Source organism: Pseudophryne corroboree, chromosome 12, assembly GCF_028390025.1.
Source record: "Pseudophryne corroboree isolate aPseCor3 chromosome 12, aPseCor3.hap2, whole genome shotgun sequence".
Taxonomy (NCBI): domain Eukaryota; kingdom Metazoa; phylum Chordata; class Amphibia; order Anura; family Myobatrachidae; genus Pseudophryne; species Pseudophryne corroboree.
The window spans coordinates 71,139,585-71,162,948 of record NC_086455.1 but is presented as its reverse complement, the minus strand read 5'-3'; the positions used below and the strand labels follow the sequence as shown (position 1 = coordinate 71,162,948).

Here is a 23,364-nt window from a genome sequence, read left to right as displayed (position 1 = left end):
CTGATTGAGAGTGGTAGGAAATACTGCATTGTACGTTATTAGTAACAAAGCAGCGATGGAAATCCGCAATATGACCAAACTGTTTTTTAGCTTCATAACAGAAAATTAATCCCTTTAGTTAGCATTTAACCAATTGCGTTCGCTTGCTAGTCATAGCCTTCTCCATGGATAATATTTCAAAATGAGCGATTTCACCCTCTCACACAATCAGGAAGAAACCCACAGAATGTATTCTGACCTCACTTCCCCTTCCCACTCACCTTCTGCTCTGAGATCTCCAGCAGTAACTTCTGCTGACCAGATTCCTCTAACGTCTGCTGTACTTCTTCATACTGAGATTGGGGGATAGAACAGACTTCTGTCACTTAATGCATTGACGCTGTCATTTTCTCCAACCACAGTAAAGATAAACCAATACTTCACAATAAACATATAAAGTCCTGCAAAAAGCACAGGATTTACATTTTTATTTAACTGCGTTAGAACTGCCACCCTAAGAAGAATAAGTGAACCATACTGGTTATGGGAATTGTTTAAAGCCATAGATTCAATTCTGCAGTGACTTTCAGCACTGCGCCTTTCTGGTGACGGTCTATGGTTTCAAGGGTAGGCATTTTATGGTTTTTAATATACTGTTCTGTACCTATTCATTAAAACATATACACGGAAGCCATAATGCAAAGAATCCTTGAATATCACCTACACCAGTGTTTCCCATCCTCGGTCCTCAAGGCACACTAACAGTCCTGGTTTTAGTGATATCCAGGCTTGAACACAGATAACTTAATTAGTAGCTCAGTTATTTTGATTTAACCATCTGTGCTGAAGCCTGGATATCACTAAAACCTGCACTGTTGGTTTGCCTTGAGAACCGCAGTTTGGAATGCCTGACCTACACACTGGATTTAGCACTTGCCCCTTCCGGAAAGGTTTTTCCACAGAAAATGTATATTTTAATATAAGCACAATTTTTAGATTTAGGGACCATAGAAATATTTGTGTGGTCCGTAAGTACCCATTTTGTGGAATATACACTAACAGCACGGTAAACCCACTTAGGTATAAGGAAGGGAGTGCTACAGTGTAAGTGCTAAAGTTATCTGCAGTCTTTGTACCTGTTTTTGCACAATGCTTAGTTTTTCCAGCACTTCAGATTTGTTGTTTAAAAGTTCAGTGACCTGCGCACCAAGCTTACATTCTCGACCTAAAAATGACAGAATAAAATAATTAACCAATCACCGTACACACGTAAATGGTATAAGTGTCTTCTCAGAATTAATCCATTTCAAGCAGTCTAATTTTGAATTTTCTTGTCAGCTATCACCCCTACCGAAGTGTCCTTATACATCCAGCCCCAATATGACATGCAGGGCGAGATGCCTGGCGTGAGTGAGCCGCCAGGTCCTGTGCTAGTCTGCTGACGTTGGGGGTCTTTTTCTTGAAAATGCGTCTCATTTGCAACGCAATGCAGCTGGGACACACAAAGAGACTGTGCTGAGTAATTTCATATAGGACACTTGTATAATATGTGTGACCGAGTGTGTATGGAGCAGAACAGAACTTGTATTGGAAAAAAGCACATTGTAGCACTTCATCTACAGATTCAGAGACTCACACACAGATATAAATTACTATTATCGCTTATAAGGCGCCACAAGGGTTCTGCAGCGCCTGTGTAGCATATATCAAATAAATCAGCAGTATCCCGGCGCATCCTAGTCACATTGCATTATGAATAAGACGCATTTCTGGCCAAAAAGAAACTCTATGCTAGAAGATCCTCACACGACCTGGCGTGCCAAGAGGGTCTGTTTTGCGCGACTGCAACAAAGCTGTAAGAGGACACATCTGTATCTGCCAATAGTTCAAATGTTTTTCTTTTACTCAGTTTCTTATAGAAATGCCAGCCATCTTTAAATCATGGCGGAGAGGGAAATTCATGTTTGTTGGTGTTTATGCAAATATCTCAGTACTGGAAGGATACATTTGTGGTTTTGAACTACTGGTAGAGTACAAATTTTGTATTATTTTTAAATGGTCAAGCAACTGCGATGGACCACTTCATCTGGCTGGACCCCTCATTTATATGTGCATACAAAATAACTCAGGGCAGAAGGCACTTACTTGCATAGCATCGGCTTTTAATCTAAAAAAAAAAGAAAAACAACAATAAAAAGAAGAGGATCAAGTTAATATAGAAGCAAAAAAAAACAAAGTGGGGAACAAATGTAACAGCCTGCAATTGGCAGGCACTGGCGTGATTTCAGCAATTTAATCCAGGTTACTTTTACCATTTTGATTACTGATGCTTTAAATCTACAGGCTAAATTACAGAAGTTCCGTTGGTGCCTACAACTCACAAGCCACTACATTTGGACCTAGAACTACTAGTCGGAGGTAAGTAGCCATCAATTAACTATGAAGCAAAATGAGCATGTGCTTATGGCATCAAGGAAAGGGTGCAATGTGGGAGGGCATCAGTTGGCCTTTATCTGGCTGTGGAGGTAAGAGGACTAGTTAGAGTGTCTGGACTGACATTCACCCATCCAATGAAACCTTCAGTAAATGTTTTCAAAATATATTCTGTATCCTGGTTGGCCAGATGGAGCCACAAAGAACAGGCAGCCGACATTGACTGTACAGTTTATGTACATTACAGAATGTTTTCACAGAGGGCATTACATGGATCGGGACCATGATACTCACACAACGGATAGTCCTGCAGGTGAACAAGAAGACTGAGAGAAATCCGAAGCATGCAGTGAAAATCACCACCTCCCAGGAACAGCCATAAAAATCCTGGCCAGGCTGGAGATCCTCAGGCAAGAGAGAAACAACCTAGACACGGAAAACAGCGTTTTAGTCTCCTGAACCTCTCCACACGGATTTCAGAAGAGAACTATATTGTAGTACAGTAGTATTTTGTATTTCGGATTTGGCTGTATTTTGGAATATAATGAGATATGCGGAGGATGAGAGAATATATATGTTTCATATATACCTTACACACATAGCATGAAGGTTATTTTATATAATAGTTTTCATTATATTGTGGCTGAAAGTTTGTGTATTAGAAACCATTAGAAAGCAAAAGGTGTCACTACCCCAGTTGTGCTCAAAACAGTCTGGATATCAGATTTTCAGATATGGGAGACTCAACCTGTACCAGTTTACCATAGCCTTTGAGATCAGGGCTTTAAACTTTACTTTTGATGCAGCCTTACATACTAGCTTGAGATCACTATGCCACTGGTGAAGCAAATACGTCTCCATAAATCAGATGACTCCACGTAACTCGTTTAATGCAGATCCTAACTAAATTCTGCGCATAAACCAGTCTAATCTACATCAGTGGACCACAGGACTAGGTAAACTTGATCTGGACTAAAGTATTCACATTACTGGATCACTAGACCTGAACTGACCTAGCCCCGTCACTGGGTTACAAGATCTGGACTGATCTATCCCCATCACTGGGTTACAAGATCTGGACTGACCTATCCCTGTTACTACATCACTTGATCTGGATTAAGGGATCTATTTACTAAGTGGAGAGAGATAAAATACCAGCCAATCAGTTCCTACCTGCCATGTCACAGGCTGTGTTTGAAAAAAAGACAGTTAGGAGCTGGTTGGTTGGTACTCTGGGGGAGATGTATGATACTGGCAACACCCTGTTTCACCAATGAAATGCATTAGCATCTCATTTGCAGGAGTGGGGAGAGTGAAAACTCCCCACTCGGGAGATTTATGTCAGAGGCCACAGTGCATCAGCCTAGTGCTGTGTCTCTCCTCCCAGCCGGCTCACTGCACATACGCGAGATCTCCCATGCAGCCTGGAGCCGGCACCCGCCACATTCCAGGGACAGAGCGGTTCCTGCTGTGGTGAAGGGACAATGACACCTGCAGCTGTCAAAATCAATAGCTGCAGGTGTTGAAACGGTTCATACAGTGCCCTGCATATCGGCCTATCAACTTATAGCTAGCAGAGTCAGTAAAGACAGGGGCCCCTGCCATGTAGCACACACCAATACATTCATTCATGGAGGATAAGCGGAACCAGTGCACATAACGCTACCCCTCTATCTCTGTCCACTTTACCTCTCTTGAAGGCTTAGTAAATAGACCAATAGTAACCCATCCACATCACTGGGCCACTTATTCGGTCTAACCTATCCACATCACTAAGGGGGACATGTACAAAGCAGAGCTAAAAGTGGAGAGGTGAGCCAGTGGAGAAGCTGCCCATGGCAAACAATCAGCATTGACGTTACATTTATGATTTGCATGCTATAAAAGTATACAGAGCAGCTGATTGGTTGCCATGGGCCACTTCTCCACTGGCTCCACTTTTATCACTGCTTAGTACATGTCCCCTTAAGTCACTTATCTGGTCTAACCTATCCACATCACTGGGCCACTTATCTGAATCACTGGATTAAGGTTAATCAAAACTAAGTAACCTACATCCCAGGGTGACTGCTGACTACAGCATATCCCCGGGTGACAGCGGTATGCTACCGGGTGTGCGGAGCCCCTGAGCTGCCCCTGACTCACCTGCCGCACCGTGTCCGCCATCCCGGCCATCCCTCCCCGTTGTTGTCCCTGCTCGGTGTCACGTAGCTGAGATAACAACCTGCTGCTGCATCCCGGAGCCTTCAGCCGCCGGCTGGGCCGTACCACCAGTGCATGAAGCCGGGGGAGCGCCGCTAACACTGCCGGTGCCGGACCCTTGTCCCTCCCGCCCCCGTGTCGCCTCTCCGTGTGGTTACACTGTTATTATGGTGTCGCTGTCACACTGCGCTCTCCCGGTGCCGTTATATCCCCGACATTACAAGATGCACCCCCTGCTAATGTAGTTTGACCTGCTGGAATTCACGGGAAGAGGAAAGCGTGTGACAGTGCGTGTAAGGGAAAGGGCGGGGCATGTGAAGCCACCTGAAGCCATGTTATTTACTGGCAATGCCCATCAATATAGCCAAAGCACTTGCATATAGGGGGTAATTCCAAGTTGATCGTAGCAGGAATTTTGTTAGCAGTTGGGCAAAACCATGTGCACTGCAGGGGAGGAAGATATAACGTGCAGAAAGAGTTAGATTTGGGTGGGTTATTTTATTTCTGTGCAGGGTAAATACTGGCTGCTTTATTTTTACACTGCAATTTAGATTTCAGATTGAACACACCCCACCCAAATCTAACTCTCTCTGCACATGTTACATCTGTCCCACCTGCAGTGCACATGGTTTTGCCCAACTGCTAACAAAATTCCTGTTGCGATCAACTTGGAATTATCCCCATAGCCTCATAACACATTCCCCAGATAGCCAATACCCCTCACATAGCGAAAATACAGTGAATATAGCCTCATATGCCATACAATAGCAAACATGCTTTATATAACCAAACTACCTGCATATATCCACATGCCATGTAATAGCAAATCTGATTTATATAACCAAAATACCTGCATATATGATGCCATGTATGTATGTATGTATGTGTGTATTATTATTATTATTATTATTATTATTATGTAAAAGGCATTAGAAAGTTTATCGGCAGCGCTGTGCAGGGTGACAAAGAACATTTTCACAATGAGTATTAGATCCTAAGCACAAAGGCAGACCATAGCATAAGTACTAAACATTACAATAACACCACAGACAGAAAAGGTGAGATAACAAAGACCAGTAGTGCACTTGCTGAAACACTTGCCATGGTGAGTCGCTGGTGGAAGTCAATGCATTACTCAGTGACCCTGTATCCATCATATGGGTAGCCCTCTGTCCAACGCTCACTGTCTGTCCCATCTGTGTCACCCCTGTCTGTCTGCCCCTCCCCTTTCCTTTTCTCTTATGAGCAGGGCCCTCTTCCCTCATGTGCTTTTCCTTCATTGACTTAACCTATCTTCTACTCCATACTACCCCCAACGGCATCAAAACCCTTTACTGCGGCCTGATACTTATTTCAGAGTCGTCTGCTGACGCTATGTTTATATACCCTGTACTTGTCCTATATTATCTTGAATTGTAAGTCACTGTTTTTCTTGTCTTGCTTATTTATGTATTCTGTAATTGGGCGCTGCAGATCCCTTGTGGCGCCATATAAATAAAGGAAAATAATAATAATAATGGGTGAGCAAGCAGTGTTTGAGTCACATGAATAATGCCTGAGAAGAATAGGAGGGCCCCTTCCTATGAAAACTCACATATTTACGGGGAATGATGAACAGTTGTAGGGTGAACTGGGAAAGAAATATGGAGAAGAGGAAAAGAGTATGATGTTATGAGGAGTACTGCTAAGCTTTGATAAAAGATAGCAGCACAATATATATATATATATATATATATATATACATATGTATATACACACACACACAGGAAGTAGATCCAGGTTGCAGAGGAGAGCACGACAGCAGCGTATCTGCTATTTTCAACAACTATAAACTACCAAATTATTATGCTCATATAGGTTATTATTATTATGCTCCAGTATAATACAGCATATCCCAGAGTATTCCCCACCACTGTACAGATCTGCTCCTCGGGAGCTCTGTAAATGTAATGCTCATTGCTTCCAGATAATCCATGGTTGCTTGCCCCTGTTTGGAGGTTCGGATGACAGTGGTGTAGGACACCAGTCCATTCATTTTGTATTTATTTTTATACTACACATTGATCATTTATAGCTATAGGTAACTCCATTTCACATCAGTTATCATTTCAAACCAGCAATGATTTGGCAGCAATGGTCAATGGTTTTGCCCCCGTGGCCTGGGTGATGGCACTGCTTGCACACCTTTAGTTACAGACATACCCAGAGGTGCTGCTAAGATGAAACTGCACAGGTAAGTATATTACAATGTATCTTTCTCCAGCTCAATGTTGTATAATCCTTTCATTTTCTGTAGCCCTTCTCCACTTCTTAAGGTGGGTACACACTGGCCGATATATCGCGGGTCCGTCGGCCAGTGTGTTCAGGAAATATGTCTGTGAACTCCGTCGTTCACAGACATATCGCGTCGGCCCCACAGCGCAGCCGACGGCCAATATATCTACCGATATATTGGCACATCGCTGTGTGTGTACGGGCGACCAGCCTGCCGCCCGTACACATGCTGCGGCGGCCGGCGGTGATTGATAGCTGAACTGGGTGTGCGTGTGTACACACCCGCCCAGTTTATGACGTCAGTCCCCGACGGATCGGGCAGTGTATATGCACAGCACACTGCCCGATCCGTCCATAGATATATCTGCAGATCAATTGATCTGCAGATATATCTATCAGTGTGTACCCACCTTAAGTCTGTAGTTATTTCCTATAGCGCAAGCTCATCCATTCATTAGCTGTTGTATGAGGGGTGTGCAATAAGTTTCCGGATGTGCAGTATATAGTTAGAGCAGACAAAATCTGACTATCTGGTTGTGAATTGTAATCTCTGATTCAGGGGCATAAATTCATCCCACGCGCCCGATATGTGGCAGGATGTAATGGCGTGGTTTTGCCTCGTAAATAATTTCCCCTTAAAAAAAGTCAGATTTTGCCAGTATCCCGCACTTCTGGCAAACTCGGACGCCATTACATCCCGCCGATGGTATGTGTATGTATGTTAGTGTAAACACACACAATTTACATATTTATATAAGTAGCGCTTTCAGCTGGTCTATAGAGACCAGAGACCGCAGTGAATTGTCAGGACTCTGATAACGCTGTGTGACAACAGGTCAGGGTCAGACTCACAAGATTTAGTCGTTTGCAGCATCTCACGGTTCAGCAGCAGCAGCTGGTGCACCATCACATGCTGCATCGCAGGCTGTGCAGTACCAGGCAGGTTCCATCCTGTCCCCCATTGCAGTAGTTAGCAGGGTTCCTGGGACAGAGCCAGGGCCGGACTGGCCATCTGACAGTTCTGGCAAATACCAGAAGGACCGATGGCCAAATGGGCCGGTCCAGCAGACAGCCGGAGCTGCTGTAAAGGAAACATTTTTTTACGTCTTACAGCAGGTGTCCGCCCACTGAGCACCGCGGTTCTGAGCAGCCAGCAGCAGCAGAACGGAAATGGCAGCCGGCGGCAGGTACAGTATGACCGGAGGGGAGAGTTGAGAAGACAGAGCCGACGGAGGTGTCAGCCGCTGGGGCCATGCATGCTGGGTGGCCCGGGGAACAGAGCGCGGACAGGAGTAGGGACTGGAGCGGCTGGCAGCTAGAGATAGAGCAGGGACTGCGGCTGCGCTGCTCACCTGCCAGCACCCAGATGGAGAAGACCCGGCGGAGTCAAGTAGGCAAGGTGAGGGTGGTGGGGTGGGAGCCTGGTAGGAGAAGCAGGCTAAAGTATGTTGTTTCCCTCTCATTGAGCCAGGATCTCAGTATAGGGACTGATCCATTTAATTAACTATCTATCTATCTATCTATCTATCTATCTATCTATCTATCTATCTATCTATCTATCTATCTATCTATCTATCTATCATGCATTGTATGTGTACATGTACTATCTATCTTTCTCTTAAGTCCTAGAGGATACTGGGGTCCACATTAGTACCATGGGGTATAGACTGGTCAACTAGGAGCCATGGGCACTTTAAGAATTTGATTGTGTGGGCTGGGTCCTCCCTCTATGCCCCTCCTACCAGACTCAGTTTAGAAAATGTGCCCGGGGGAGCCGGTCACGCTTGGGAAGCTCCTGAAGAGTTTTCTGCATTTATTTTCTATTTTATTATTTTCAGGCAGGTCTGGTTGGCACCAGACTGCCTGCTTCGTGGGACTTAGGGAGGGGAACGGCCCAACCTCCCTAGGGTTAATGGTCCCATTCCCCGCTGACAGGACACTGAGCTCCTGAGGGTCCTATTCGCAAGCCCCACCACGGCGAGCGTACAGACCCGCAGCACACCGCCACCCCTAACAGAGCCAGAAGACTGAAGAGTGGTGAGTAGGTGACCAGCATCCTGGTTAGTGGGTCGCCAGCTGTAATGGCGGCATAAGGGTGTGACCGCTGTGTACACGGTTTGACCACTGTGAGGCGCGGCTGGAGCCACTACTATTACCCACAAACTGGCATACCTTACAGGGGTTTTAACCCACTGTAGACTCTATTCTGCACCTCAGCCAGTATAAAACCCGGGAAGACCACGCGCCATTACGGGGGCGGGGCCTTCACTATGAGCGGACCCAGCAGCTCACCAGCGCTATTTTCCCTTCTACAGATTACTACACAGGCAGCCTGACAGGGAAGCGCAGTCTCCACAAGGTCTCCAGAGCACCTCAGCGGTACCAGGGCGTCATAGCAAGCAGGGGGAGCAATATTTTGGTGTACTAAGCCCTATAAGGGTACTTGGTTTGCGACCCAGCTAAGTTTGTATTTTAGCTATAGGGGCGCTGTGTGGCTGGCTCAAATATACTCTGTGTCTCCCTAGAAGGGCTATGTGTGGGTTTATTGTGCTATTAACCTATTCCTCACTGTGTGTGTGTGTGTGTGTGTGTGTGTGTGTGTGTGTGTGTGTGTGTGTGTGTTCTTTTACATTTATCATGTCAAAGGAGTGTGTATCATGCACAGCATGGGGGATCTCTACAGTGTACTAAGGATAGTACACAGTCTCAGGCTAGTGGATCAGAACCTGTATGGTTAGATTCATTAAATGGGATGATTTCAAATGTTTAAAACAAATTATCCCAAAATGAAAAGGAGACGCAATATTTAAGGCAAACTGTAGTTGACCTGTTGAATAGAGATTCAATGGTTATTCCAGCGTACTCTGGCCCAAATTATGCAGGCTGATACCGATGATGATGATGATGTATCACACCCAGATGAGGGTGAGGTGGACTCGGTAGGGGGGGATACAGCTTTATCACAAGGGATGCAAGCCCTGATAGAAGCTATTAGAGATGTCCTGCACATTCCTGATAAGGTGTCAGAGGACGAGGAGGAATCAGCTACTTTCCCTGCATCTAAGGAATTAAATTCCCTATTTGAAGCAACTTGGGTTATCCTGACAAGACGTTTCAAGTCCCAAAAAGGCTACTCACATCCTTCCTGTTTCCTCAAGAGGACAGAAAGAAATGTGAAAACCCACCGATTGTTGACGCATCGGTTTGTAGGCTGTCACGTAAGATAGTTTCACCTGTTCCTGGGGCAGCTTCTCATCTTACCGAAGGCCGGAGGTTCAGGATTCAAAATTGGATTCTGCTAACCACAGACGCAAGCCTCAGAGGTTGGGGCGCAGTTACCCAGGGGGCACAGTTCCAAGGAAAATGGTCAAGTCAGGAAGCCATTTTTCCGATCAACATTCTGGAACTAAGGGCCATATACAACGCCCTTCTACAGGCATCGCATCTTCTTCAAGATCAGGCCATTCAGGTTCAGTTGGACAATGTGACGGCAGTAATGTACATAAACTGACAAGGCGGAACAAAGAGCAGAGTAGCAATGTCAGAGAACACGAGGATTCTCCTCTGGGAAGAAAGACACGCTCTCGCGTTGTCCGTGATCTTCATTCCGGGAGTACACAACTGGGAAGCAGACTTCCTCAGCAGACACGACCTCCACCTGGGAGAGTGGGGCCTTCACCCGGAGGTGTTCGGGTGTTTGACACGTCGGTGGGGAATGCCACAAATCAACATGATGGCCTCTCGCCTCAACAAGAAGCTCAAGCGGTATTGTTCCAGGTCGAGGGACCCACAAGTAGTGGTGGTGGATGCTCTGGTGACTCCATGGGTCTACTAGATGGTGTACGTGTTACTACCACTCCCTTTGATCCCAAAGATTCTCAAAAGAATAAAAGCGGAAAAGTTTCAAGCAATTCTCATTGCTCCGGACTGGCCAAGACGGGCCTGGTATGCGGATCTACTGGAGATGCTCCTGGAGGACCCGTGGCCTCTACCTCTTCGCGAGGACCTTCTCCAACAGGGGCCGTTCGTCTATCAAGACTAACCACGACTACATTTGACGGCATGGATGTTGAGCGTCAAATTCTAGCCCGGAAGAGGATCCCCAATAGGGTTATTCCAACCCTGATCCAAGCCAGGAAATGGGTAACGTCTAATCATTATCACCGTATTTGGAAAAAAATACGTCTCTTGGTGTGAGAACAGGAAAATTCTTGCGGTGGAATTTAAGTTGGGGCATTTTCTCCTTTTTCTGCAGTCAGGTGTGGATGTGGGCCTTCGTCTGGGCTCCATAAAGTTACAGATTTCGGCCTTATCCATTTTCTTCCAGAAACAATTGGCTTCTCTCCCTGAGGTTCAGACATTTTTGAAGGGAGTTCTGCACATCCAACCTCCCTTTGTGCCTCCTACGGCACCTTGGGATCTCAATGTGGTATTGCAGTTCCTGCAGTCGGATTGGTTTGAGCCTTTACAGGACGTTGACGTCAAGTTTCTTACGTGGAAGGCCGTCACACTGTTGGCTTTGGCTTCTGCGAGGCATGTGTCGGAGCTGGGGGCATTGTCTCACAAAAGCCCCTATTTGATTTTTCATGAAGATGGGCTGAACTCAGAACTGGTCAGCACTTCCTTCCTAAGGTTGTGTTTGCATTTCATATCAACCAACCAATTGTGGTGCTGGTGCTTACCGACACCTCGGCTACTGCAAAGTCCTTGGATGTTGTGAGGGCTGTGAAGATCTATGTGAAACGGACAGCTCATCACCAGAAATTGGACTCGCTGTTTGTTCTCTATGATCCCAATAAAATTGGGTGTCCTGCTTCAAAGCAGACTATCGCACGTTGGATCAGACTTACTATCCAGCATGCTTATTCTACAGCAGGTTTGCTGTGTCCAAACTCTGTACAGGCCCACTCTACTAGGTCGGTGGTTTCTTCCTGGGTGGCTGCCCGCGGTGTTTCGGCTTTACAGCTCTGCCGAGCAGCTACTTGGTCAGGTTCGAACACGTTTGCTAAGTTCTACAAGTTCGATACTTTGGCCTCTGAGGTCAATCAGTTCTGCAGGAATCTCAGCACTCTCCCACCCAGTTTGGGAGCTTTGGTACAACCCCATGGTACTAATGTGGACCCCAGTATCCTCTAGGACATAAGAGAAAATAGGATTTTAATTATCTACCAGTAAATCCTTTTCTCGTAGTCCGTAGAGGATGCTGGGTGCCCGCCCAGTGCTTCGTTTCTTCCTGCACTGTTACTTGGTTAAGTATTGTTGGTTCAGCAGTTGCTGCTCCTGGTTTAAAGTTTGGTTAGCTTGGCTTTCCTCTAGTTTCTGTGTACTGGTTCGGAATCTCACCACTATCCTTTTATATCCTTCTCTCAAAGTATATGTCCGTCTCCTCGGGCACAGTTTCCTAGACTGAGTCTGGTAGGAGGGGCATAAAGGGAGGAGCCAGCCCACACTATATAATTCTTAAAGTGCCCATGGCTCCTAGTGGACCCGTCTATACCCTATGGTACTAATGTGGACCCCAGTATCCTCTAGGACGTAGAGCTCCCACCGACAGCGGCTACTTACCTGCCTATTTATCCTGCTGCCTGTCCCTACAGACCACCGAACAGCTCCTGCACCTTGCCGGGTCACCCATAGTGGAGAGGCATCGGTCACGGAGCCGGGGGCGCCTCTGGAAGCCCCTGCGGGTTGTGGCCTTCTCTCTGTACCAGAGCCGCGGTCTTGGGTGCCAGTTACTTCCGCTGGTGCAGTGAGGGGGATCGTTGCGGGACGCTCACAACAGCTGCAGCCGCGAGGTCCCCCTGATGTAGATCTGCTCTCTGGCTCCCTCCCGGATGGCTGCCTCCTGCTTTCCCCGCGGCACGGTCACTGCTTTACTATATAGTCTGTGGCTTGTCCGTTGTGACTGCAACGCATATCACTCAATATAGCCTAGCCCCTTCTTTCTCATGTCTCCTCCACATTGCATTATGATTTAACATACTTAACCACTGGGGAATTGAGTGGTTTCTTTTGTATGTGTTATAGAGACTCTCCCTACTATCGCTGTGATTCCTGACACTACCTGCACAACCTTTTGCCTCTGTTAGCTTTCTCACAAAGTATTTGAATTCTCACTCACACATCTACTCCTTTCACTCATTATGTCTCAAAGAAACCGCAAGAATTCTGCGACCCCTAAACCGAATATTCTACGTGCATGCGAGAAAACGGGCACCCTCCCTAAATGCCTTTCTGCTGCGGACCAGGTGTCTGATTCAGAGGATGTCACTGCATCTACTGAGACTCTCTCTCCTGCAGCTATTGTTGCTATTGTTACTAAGACCATTCAATCGGACATGAGAACTATCCTGACTGAGTTTAGATCCGAGCTGGATGACTTGGGTTCCCACACTGATGCCCTAGAACATAAAATGGACGAAGTGTGTCAGTACCAGGCGGTAGTAGAACAGGAACTTGCCAACGTGAGGCTCGAAATGGAGACTTATAAAGACCAACTTGAAGATCTTGAAAATCGGAATATTGCGTAACAACCTGCGTATCCGCAATATTCCTGAATCGGTGACTCCTGATGTCCTTCCTGAGTATTTGGAAGGTCTCTTTCTACATTTGGTTCCAGATATTTCCAATTCTTCTCTCCTACTGGATCGAGCTCACCGAGCCCTTCGAGCAAAACATCCACCTGATGTAATTTCAGAGCCGGCCCTAACTAATATGATGCCCTAGGCAAGATTTGGCTGGTGCCCCCTAGCACCGCCATTAGTTCTGCAGGAGATGCCTGGCATGCAGAGGCGTATCTAGGGTAGGGCGAGTGGGGCACGTGCCCTGGGCGCCCTGGCAGGCCCAGGAGAGGGGGGCGCCGCCGGCGTCCAGGGCATCATGCCCCACTCGCCCCATTAACCCTAAATGTGAGGGGAGGAGAAAGCGCAGCGTCTCTCCCTCCCCTCACCTCTGCTGGGAGCACTAGCAGCGCTGCCAGCAGCGCTGCCGTGTCCGGTCTCCGGCGCTAGCCAATCAGGGCTTGCGGACCGGCTCCTGATTGGCTGCCGGTCCGCGAGCTCTGATTGGCTAGCGAACCGGCGCCAGACAGCCGCCGGCGTCCGGAGACCTGGAGCGGCGAGGGAAAGGAGAGGCGGTGCGCTGCGCTCTCCTCCCCTCACAGGTGGGTTCACTACGGGTGGCCGGCGGTCGGGCTCCCGGCGACCAGCATCCCGGCGCCGGGAGCCCGACCGCCGGCTTACCGACAGCTTGGCGAGCGCAAATGAGCCCCTTGCGGGCTCGCTGCGCTCGCCACGCTACGGGCACGGTGGCGCGCTACGCGCGCCACACTATTTTATTCTCCCTCTATGGGGGTCGTGGACCCCCACGAGGGAAAATAAGTGTCGGTAAGCCGGCGGTCGGGCTCCCGGCGCCGGTATACTGAGCGCCGGGAGCCCGACCGCCGGCAAACAGAAGACCACCCTCACAGGTAAGTGACGGGGGTCCGGCTGCGGCACGGGGGGGGGGGGGGGGGCTGGCACTGTGGGGCATTGCATTCAGCACTGTTGGGCACTGTAACTGGCCCTGTGGGGCACTGTAACTGGCACTGTGGGGCATGTAACTGGCACTATGGGGCATTGTATCCAGCACTGTGGGGCAATGTAACTGGCACTGTGGGGCATGTAACTGGCACTGTGGAGCATTGTATCCAGCACTGTGGGGCACTGTATCCGGCACTGTGGGGCATGTAACTGGCACTGTGGGGCATTGTATCCAGCACTGTGGGGCACTGTATCCGGCAATGTGGGGCACTGTATCCGGCACTGTGGGGCATGTAACTGGCACTGTGGGGCATGTATCTGGCACTGTGGGGCATGTATCTGGCACTGTGGGGCATGTAACTGGCACTGTGGGGCATTGTATCCGGCACTGTGGGGCATTGTATCCGGCACTGTGGGGCACTGTATCCGGCACTGTGGGGCACTGTATCCGGCACTGAGTGGGGCATTGTGTCCGGCACTGAGTGGGGCATTGTGTCCGGCACTGAGTGGGGCATTGTGTCCGGCACTGAGTGGGGCATTGTGTCCGGCACTGAGTGGGGCATTGTATCCGGCACTGAGTGGGGCATTGTATCCGGCACTGAGTGGGGCATTGTATCCGGCACTGAGTGGGGCATTGAATCCGGCACTGAGTGGGGCATTGTATCCGGCACTGAGTGGGGCATTGTATCCGGCACTGAGTGGGGCATTGTATCCGGCACTGAGTGGGGCATTGTATCCGGCACTGAGTGGGGCATTGTATCCGGCACTGAGTGGGGCATTGTATCCGGCACTGAGTGGGGCATTGTATCCAGGAAATGAGTGGGGCATTGTATCCAGGAAATGAGTGGGGCATTTTATCCAGGAAATGAGTGGGGCATTGTATCCAGGAAATGAGTGGGGCATTGTATCCGGCACTGAGTGGGGCATTGTATCCGGCACTGAGTGGGGCATTGTATCCGGCACTGAGTGGGGCATTGTATCCAGGAAATGAGTGGGGCATTGTATCCGGCACTGAGTGGGGCATTGTATCCGGCACTGAGTGGGGCATTGTATCCGGCACTGAGTGGGGCATTGTATCCAGGAAATGAGTGGGGCATTGTATCCAGGAAATGAGTGGGGCATTGTATCCAGGAAATGAGTGGGGCATTGTATCCAGGAAATGAGTGGGGCATTGTATCCAGGAAATTAGTGGGGCATTGTATCCGGCACTGAGTGGGGCATTGTATCCGGCACTGAGTGGGGCATTGTATCCGGCACTGAGTGGGGCATTGTATCCGGCACTGAGTGGGGCATTGTATCCAGGAAATGAGTGGGGCATTGTATCCAGGAAATGAGTGGGGCATTGTATCCGGCACTGAGTGGGGCATTGTATCCGGCACTGAGTGGGGCATTGTATCCGGCACTGAGTGGGGCATTGTATCCAGGAAATTAGTGGGGCATTGTATCCAGGAAATGAGTGGGGCATTGTATCCAGGAAATGAGTGGGGCATTGTATCCAGGAAATGAGTGGGGCATTGTATCCGGCACTGAGTGGGGCATTGTATCCGGCGCTGAGTGGGGCATTGTATCCGGCGCTGAGTGGGGCATTGTATCCGGCGCTGAGTGGGGCATTGTATCCGGCGCTGAGTGGGGCATTGTATCCGGCGCTGAGTGGGGCATTGTATCCGGCTCTGAGTGGGGCATTGTATCCGGCGCTGAGTGGGGCATTGTATCCGGCACTGAGTGGGGCATTGTATCCGGCACTGAGTGGGGCATTGTATCCGGCACTGAGTGGGGCATTGTATCCGGCACTGAGTGGGGCATTGTATCCGGCACTGAGTGCGGCACTGAGTGGGGCAGTGTAACTGGCACTGAGTGGGGCAGTGTAACTGGCACTGAGTGGGGCAGTGTAACTGGCACTGAGTGGGGCAGTGTAACTGGCACTGAGTGGGGCAATGTAACTGGCACTGAGTGGGGCAATGTAACTGGCACTGAGTGGGGCAATGTAACTGGCACTGAGTGGGGCATGTATCTGGCACCGAGTGGGGCATGTATCTGGCACCGAGTGGGGCATTGTATCCGGCACTGAGTGGGGCATTGTATCCGGCACTGAGTGCGGCACTGAGTGGGGCAGTGTAACTGGCACTGAGTGGGGCAGTGTAACTGGCACTGAGTGGGGCAGTGTAACTGGCACTGAGTGGGGCAATGTAACTGGCACTGAGTGGGGCAATGTAACTGGCACTGAGTGGGGCAATGTAACTGGCACTGAGTGGGGCATGTATCTGGCACCGAGTGGGGCATGTATCTGGCACCGAGTGGGGCATGTATCTGGCACCGAGTGGAGCATGTATCTGGCACCGTGGGGCATGTATCTGGCACCGTGGGGCATGTATCTGGCACCGTGGGGCATGTATCTGGCACTGTGGGGCATGTATCTGGCACCGAGTGGGGCATGTATCTGGCACCGAGTGGGGCATGTATCTGGCACCGTGGGGCATGTATCTGGCACCGTGGGGCATGTATCTGGCACCGTGGGGCAAGTATCTGGCACCGTGGGGCATGTATCTGGCACCGTGGGGCAATGTAACTGGCACTGTGGGCCATTTTCAGTGGCCACACCCCTTCTGGACCACGCCCATTTTTTTTCGGCGCTCGCACGTGCTTCTTTTACTGGTTTTTTTTTAAAGGGCGGGGGGGGGGGGGGGGCGGCATTTTCCATCTTGCCCTGGGCTCCAAAAACCCTAGTTACGCCTCTGCTGGCATGAGTCAGCTGGCAGCTCTGCTAACGTTGGGTGCCTTTTGTTTATGAAAATGCATTTTATTTGCATTACTTTGTGGCTAGGATGCACAAGCAGCTTCTGCTGATTAAAATGATATGCAGCATGCCTATATTCTGTGTGTGACTGCGGCTGTATCTGCATACGAAATGCTACATTACAGTGATTTCCAGGAATACACTGCAATGTAGCATTTTGTATGCAGATACAGCCGCAGTCACACACACAATATAGGCATGCCGCATATCATTTTAATCAGCAGAAGCTGCTGGTGCCCCTAAGCATACCAAATGCCCTAGACATTTGCCTAGTTTGCCTATGCCTAAGGCCGGCTCTGTGTAATTCTTCGATTCCACTACTTCCGATCTAAGGAACAAATAATGTCCGCAGTTAGAGGCACTCTGACTGTTGCCTATGCAGGGTCACCACTTCAATTGTTTCAGGACCTGTCTCAATCGACACTCCGGAAGAGGTGAGATCTTGTCACCGTCACTAAAACCCTGAGAAACCACTCTATTAAATACAGATGGGGCTTCCTGTTCCAGCTTGTTGTTTCCAAAGACGGGAACACGCACGTTGTCAAGACGCCTCTTCAAAGCTATGAACTGCTTCAAAAGTTCGGTCTTATTGCTGAATTCTTACACCAGGCATCGACCACCCCTCGGTGTGGCCCACCAGCTCCTGCTCCAGACTGGTCTGTCGCTTCACCGTGCCAACATATTGTGTTTCTTTCTCTATTTTACTATTTGATTGTTCACATGGCTTTATTACTCCTATCTCTTTCACAGTAATTTTTTTACCTATTTTTGTCTCTTTTTTAGATTTTGTCATTTTATTGCTTTTGCTTACTGATAAGTTTGCAAATACACCTTTGTTACTATTGGAATTGCCGCATTTCTGCCATTGCTACATGCCTTGCGGCTTTCGGTCTCGGTTGGACCAGCGTCTTCTTGGGTTGCTCCACCTAATCCACTCTGCTTACAATTACTGATCACTGTGCTGACACTACACGGCTTGGTGCAGCAACCCCGGGGATACTTTAACTGTGTTCTTTTTGTTGTTGTGATTTTTCCCTACTTCCTATTACTGTCCTTCCTAATTCTCATGGTTGCTCTCTCATTTAGCTTCTTGTTCTATTTTGTATGCCGATACTCCCTTTTCCCTCCCACCCTATGCCTTATTGTGTATTCCTCTCATTCCCTAGTGAATTGCCTACATGTGTGAAAATGCTCTCTTGTTAATTCTCACCCTTGTCCACGCTTCCCAACATAGGGTAGGTCTCTATGTCCTTTGCCCTTATTTGATTGAACTCCTCCTATTCCTAAGGGGGGGTTCCTCCTGTTCTCTTTTTGGATTTCCCATTCATCTGCCTTCTTTTCTGTTATTCGCTTTCTTTCTCTCTTCTTTCTCTTAATTCGGTCGGTGTCTGCATTCCTTATCACTCTGTCCCCTTGCTTGATGATCCCCCATGACACTGAAGGTGATCTCCCTTAGGGGTACATTTACTAAGCAGTGATGAGAGCGGAGAAGTGAGCCAGCCGATGCAGTTTCACACAAGGTCTAGCGACGCTTTTCAGTCGCACTGCTGACCGTTTTCAGGGAGTGTGTGAAAAAACGCAGGTGTGTCAGCTACAAACGCAGGCGTGCCTGGGGTAACGCAGGCGTGGCTGGCCGAACGCAGGGCGTGTTCGTGACGTCAAAACAGGAACTAAATAGTCTGTAGTGGTCGCAAGCTAGGAGTAGGTCTGGAGCTACTCTGAAGCTGCACAAAATAATTTTGTAGCCGCTGTGCGATCCTTTCGTTCGCACTTCTGCTAAGCTCAGATACACTCCAAGAGGGCGGCGGCTTAGCGTTTGCACGGCTGCTAAAAGCAGCTAGCGAGCGAACAACTCGGAATGAGGGCCAAAATCTTGGCGCTCAGATCTCTCCGGTCTCGTGGTCGGATCACCTTGCTGTAGACTTAGATATCAACACTTCGCACTCAATTCCTTTCATGCGTCATTGGCGTCTTAATGATGCCTTGCTCCTCAAACCCGAAATTGTAGCTGATCTTAGTTCGACCATAACTGACTTTTACACACTAAATAACACTCCTGATATCCCTCCTCCAGCGATTTGGGAAGCCCATAAGGCAGTGATGGCTAACCTTGACACTCCAGCTGTTGTTGAACTACACATTCCAGCATGCCCTGCATCAGTTTTAACATAGCCAAATAACAAAACTGTAGCAGGGCCTGCTGGTCTGTCAAGGTTAGCCATCACTGCCATAAGGCTACTCTCCGTGGTTCCTTAATTAGTCTGTTGGTTGCACAAAAAAAAGCCACCCTGACACGCATACGAGACTTGGAATCTACCTTAACTTCTCTAACTCTCTTACATCAACGCTTTCCTAAACGATGCACGTATCTTAAAATCCTCTCCATCAAGGGCCATTTAGATCAGATTCTGTCCACTAAGGCTTCCCATGCCCTCTTATGGGCCCGGCCAGGGGCGGATCCAGAAGAAAATGATAGGGGGGGCACCATGGAAGGGGCAAGTACATTTGCGTGCGGCTTCGGTGCATGTGAGGTGGCGCTTCTTATACAATGCCCACAGTTGTAGCCCTCATTATGCAATGTCCACTGTACTGGTAGTGCCCCTTATATAGACCCCATAGTAGTGGTGTCCCTTATGCAATGCCCGTATTGCCCCCAGTAGTAATGTTGCCTGTAGTAATGCCCCCAGTCATTATGCCCCCAGTGGTAATGCCCCTGCAGTTATGACCCCAGTAGTTTAGCCACCAGTAGTAATGCCCCCCTGTAGTTTGCCCCATTGTAGTTTAGCCCCTGTAGTTATGCCCCCCTTATAGTTTAGCCACCAGTAGTAATGCCCCCCTGTAGTTTGCCCCATTGCAGTTTAGCCCCTGTAGTTATGCCCCCCTTATAGTTTAGCCTCCAGTAGTAATGCCCCCAGTAGTTTGGCCCCCCTGTAGTTTAGCCCCCAAGTAGTAATGCCCCTGTAGTTTAGCCCCCAAGTAGTAATGCCCCTGTAGTTTAGCCCCCAAGTAGTAATGCCCCCTGTAGGTGCCCCCCAGTAATAATGCCCCCAGTAGCTGCCCCCCCAGTAATAATGCCCCAGTAGCTGCCCCCCCAGGAGTGATGCCCCCAGTTATAATGCCCCCAGTAATAATTCCCCCCCCCCCAGTAGTAATGCCCCTTGTTGATGCCCCCCCAGTAGCAATGTCCCCCCGTAGTTTGCCCCCAGTAGATGCATTAAGGAAGAAAAAAACATAATACTTACCGACCCCCGTTCCCGCGCCGCTGCAGTCCTCCTCCTGGCTGGCGTCCTCTCCTCAGTACTATGAGAGAGACGTCATGACTGACGTCTCTCCCATAGCGCACGGCACAGTACAGTGCCGGAAGCCTGAGCTCAGTACTGAGCTCCTGCCTGCAGCTACCGCTGTGCAGGGAGACGGGCGCCCGCTGGTAACACAATCTCAGCGGGCGCCCGTCATCTCCCTGTGCGGCGCCGACGCCGAGGTGGGGAGGGGGACGGGGGGAAGCCACAAATGAAAGGGGGGGCACGGGCCCGAGTGCCCCCCACCCCCCCTGGATCCGCCACTGGGCCCGGCAGAGATTTTACAAAAAATCCAACAAAGCTGACTCTTTGCTAGCTCGCCAACTTCGTGCTAAACGTACCCGTAACCGTATTCACAGCCTAACTTGCTCTAACAGCTCCACTACGTATGATCCCCAATTAATAGCTGACCAATTTCGCTCGTTCTACGAATCTCTTTATAACCTTACTTCACCTAACGGTGCCCCCCTTTACAACCTAGATGCGACTTGCCAGTACTTGGAATTCTGTGGCCTCCCCAAACTCTCTCTAACTCAGGCTTCTACCCTTCATTCTCCAATTACTGATGTGGAAATTCTCGCCGCTATCAAGACACTGCGACGTTCCGCGGCTCCTGGTCCAGACGGCTTTACTGCTCTCTACTATAAGAAAGTTCTATCTCTCTATTACCTATGCTTACGCTCTTCTTTAATTCTCTCTTACAGGGTGCCACACTTGACTCAGCCACTACCAGGGCCAATATTATTGTAATTCCTAAGCCTGATAGAGATCCATCGGAGATGGGTAACTAGAGACCCATATCCCTATTGAATACGGATTTAAAGCTATTCGCCAAGATTCTAGCCAACCGTCTAGCCCCCCTTTTACCTAGTCTGATTCACCCTGATCAAGTGGGTTTTATTCCAAATAGGCAAGCCTCTGATAATACCAGACGACTTATTGACCTGATTTATCTGGCCAATAAGCGATCCCTCTCGGCCCTGGTGGTGGCTCTAGATGCCACCTGGGGATGGGTATGAAATGCCACTGGTGATAATCTCGGTGGTCTCAATCCTGACAGCAGAGTTCCATCTCCCTCTGGCAGCCTATTCCTAGCTTTTTCCCTCCCTCACACTGGGCCTACATTATGCTGTTTGGGTGTTTCTGGCTCATGTATTATTCATTCAGTCTGTCTCTTTTTCTGTTGTATGGGTGATGGAAAGGTAGGTGGCATGCAATGAGACCAAGCCCTCATGGAGGCCACACCCCTTTCCTGCTGTGTGCCCTACCTTAACAAAATTCCTACAGAGTACACTATCTAATCCTCTATGCCTGATAAGCCAGTGATTGGTCAACTGGGAAAATGCCTTCCCTTTTCATTGTGTGTGACCTACACCAATGAAGTGCCAGCTTTACCTAACACAACCAATCAAATACCAAACATCTGACTATGGCACATGTTTGAATCCCCTGCAGGATGAGCACTGTTGCATGTATTTTAGATTATGATGACAACTTGTATATTGTGCTAATATTAATTATATTTGTAAAAGTATAAATTAAGAAGTAGGAGGAGTCAGGTTTAGTAAGGGGTGGCGTCTATGCTAGGAGCCAGATGCTGATGCCGAGGTGGGCCTATGGTCTTTAAATGCCAGGGTCTATTTTTAGTACCAGTCCGGCCCTGGACAGAGCTGATCACACTTGGATCCCGCTGTGAACCTCACATCTGCTGCTGTACATGTAGGTGTTCCTTCAGGGCTTGTAGCCCAGAGGCAGGCGTCTCTATTGCCTCTGTGAGTTCTGAATAAAGTTCTTGTGAAATATTAAGGCACAGAGCCATATATGAGCAGCACTGCACACGAAAGAAGTCAGCATGTTCACTTCCTTCACAAACTCGTTATGGAGCTCAACAAAGACCACTGGAGAGTCATGCTCTTCTATGATTACATGAGCGGTCTGCGATATCAGGAGAGTTTAGACCAACTGCAAGCTGCTATTGAGGATGCACCATCTTGAATCCTTGGAAGACAAGGAGCGCTGCAGCTGACCTGTGTCCGCCATCATTGAGGACATTGGTGCTATGCAGGCTATAGTTGAGGTGGACGCCAGGGTATCCACAGCCCAGTTAGAGAAGGCACCTCATCGGGATCCATCCACTTGATACTCCATGAAAAGCTTGGCCTGAGCAATGTGTTTGCACGCTGAGTGCCCCATTAGGTGACTTGAGAGCAGAAGTAGGCTCGGGTGACTTGGTGCTGCAACATACTGGCCAGGTTTTATGGCGGTCGATCAAACTCCGGGAGCTCATCAGTGGTGATGAATCCTAGATCTTTAGATTCGACCCTGAGACCCAACAACAGTCGGCCAAGTGGACCACAGTTGGAGGTGTGCCACCACAGAAGTTCTGATGTAAGCACAGCATGGGCAAGCAGATGGTGGCTGTTTTTGTGGCCAAGACTGGTAATATAGCTACCATACCACTTGTGCAGAGCTTGCAGTATGCCAATGGCGCCTGCTGTAAGTGCCGGAAGCCCTTTTCCAGGCACTATCCAAGAACTTCCCTTCTCCATCACGAAAATGCACTTGCCACAAGTCCAAGTCCAGAAAAGTGGTGGATTTTCTGGCCCATGAAGGAGCTTAGTCATCCACTGTACAGTCAAGATCTTGTCCCCTGTGACTTCTTTGTGTTCCCACATATCAAGCGCAAGATGTGTGGAATTCGTTTTGAGTCACTGGAAGCTGCAGTGGAGACCTTGTGGACATACTGTACATATAGAAGACATACCTGCTTTGGACTGGTCCAGCTGCTTCAACAAGTGGTTTGAGTGCACACAACTTTGCATAGACTCCCTTGGTGAATAGTTAAAAAAAAATGTTATGTTCA

The 23,364-nt window shown here is 48.8% G+C and overlaps 1 protein-coding gene across 4 annotated transcripts in view; it reads right to left on the bottom strand.

Moving 5' to 3' along the window:
• Positions 1-23,364, bottom strand: part of MIA2 (MIA SH3 domain ER export factor 2) — a 298,404-nt gene that overhangs the window by 160,105 nt on the left and 114,935 nt on the right. For all 4 annotated transcript variants that reach the window (XM_063947624.1, XM_063947626.1, XM_063947625.1 and 1 more), the window contains exons 8-11: positions 2,707-2,838; positions 2,125-2,146; positions 1,116-1,204; positions 261-332 (exon numbers count right to left, since the gene is read on the bottom strand). In XM_063947624.1, the coding sequence (XP_063803694.1) occupies positions 261-332; positions 1,116-1,204; positions 2,125-2,146; positions 2,707-2,838 (315 nt within the window). The remainder of the gene's footprint in view (positions 1-260; positions 333-1,115; positions 1,205-2,124; positions 2,147-2,706; positions 2,839-23,364) is intronic.